Here is a 779-nt window from a genome sequence, read left to right as displayed (position 1 = left end):
GTCCATTTCAATCATTCTTTGAATTCTTTCTTCGTGTTTTGCTTTGCTTGGCCTTTTTGCTTCATCCCTGGGATCTATAATTGTTCACTTGAAAAATTTATTAGTCCATTGTTCACTTGAAAAATTTATTAGTCCCATTGATTGCGTTGTTACCCAATCACCAAAATCACAAAGTAATGGCTTAATGAGGCCATTTTCCTTACAACGCAACCCGTTGATGGCCGCCGGCATGGGCGTGCTCCTCGACGTCCAGGACGGCGAGGGGAAGACGTGGCGGTTCCGGTACTTGTACTGCCGGAGCAGCCGGATCTACATCCTCACCAAGGGCTGGAGGCGCTTCGTCCGGGAGAAGGGCCTCCAGGCCGGTGACACGGTGGCGTTCTCCCGGTCGGCGATTGGGCCGTTCAAGCAGATGCACATAGACTACTGGAAGAAGAAGCAGGAGGATGTCACGGCCGATGACGCCATCGCCGCCGTCGATTCCCCTGTCGTCATGCTGTTTGGCCTTGACATTGCCAGAAGAGGAAGTCCAGAGCTACGGAGTAGTAGCTAGCAGTAGCCTACTAGCACATGATCATCAGCTTTCTTGTGTGTGTATTTGTTTTGCGTTGTGCGTACTCTATTTTAACTACTCTTTGTTCCGGCCGGCACTCATCAGCAGCCAACGCAAAAGGCAGTATCTAGCTAGTGTGTGTATTACATGCATTATCCTGTTCTTGTGCACCTACAGACGAAGCTAGCAATTGATGAGAACATAAACAGTTGTTCCAAGTTTGTTG

The 779-nt window shown here is 49.2% G+C and overlaps 1 protein-coding gene across 1 annotated transcript; it reads left to right on the top strand.

Moving 5' to 3' along the window:
- The first annotated feature begins 217 nt into the window (after positions 1 to 217).
- On the top strand, positions 218 to 553 carry LOC120684878 (AP2/ERF and B3 domain-containing protein Os01g0141000-like). The gene has a single exon (XM_039966745.1). It carries the CDS (start codon positions 218 to 220, stop codon positions 551 to 553), a length of 336 nt encoding a protein of 111 aa, XP_039822679.1.
- Positions 554 to 779: the final 226 nt, after the last annotated feature.

This window comes from Panicum virgatum, chromosome 8N (assembly GCF_016808335.1).
Source record: "Panicum virgatum strain AP13 chromosome 8N, P.virgatum_v5, whole genome shotgun sequence".
NCBI lineage: Eukaryota > Viridiplantae > Streptophyta > Magnoliopsida > Poales > Poaceae > Panicum > Panicum virgatum.
The sequence above is the reverse complement of the archived record's forward strand: the minus strand, read 5'-3'. Positions and strand labels throughout refer to the sequence as shown.

Excerpts from the sequence above, each read along its gene's own strand:
- LOC120684878 (XM_039966745.1), top strand. The coding sequence starts at position 218 with ATGGCCGCCGGCATGGGCGTGCTCCTCGACGTCCAGGACGGCGAGGGG.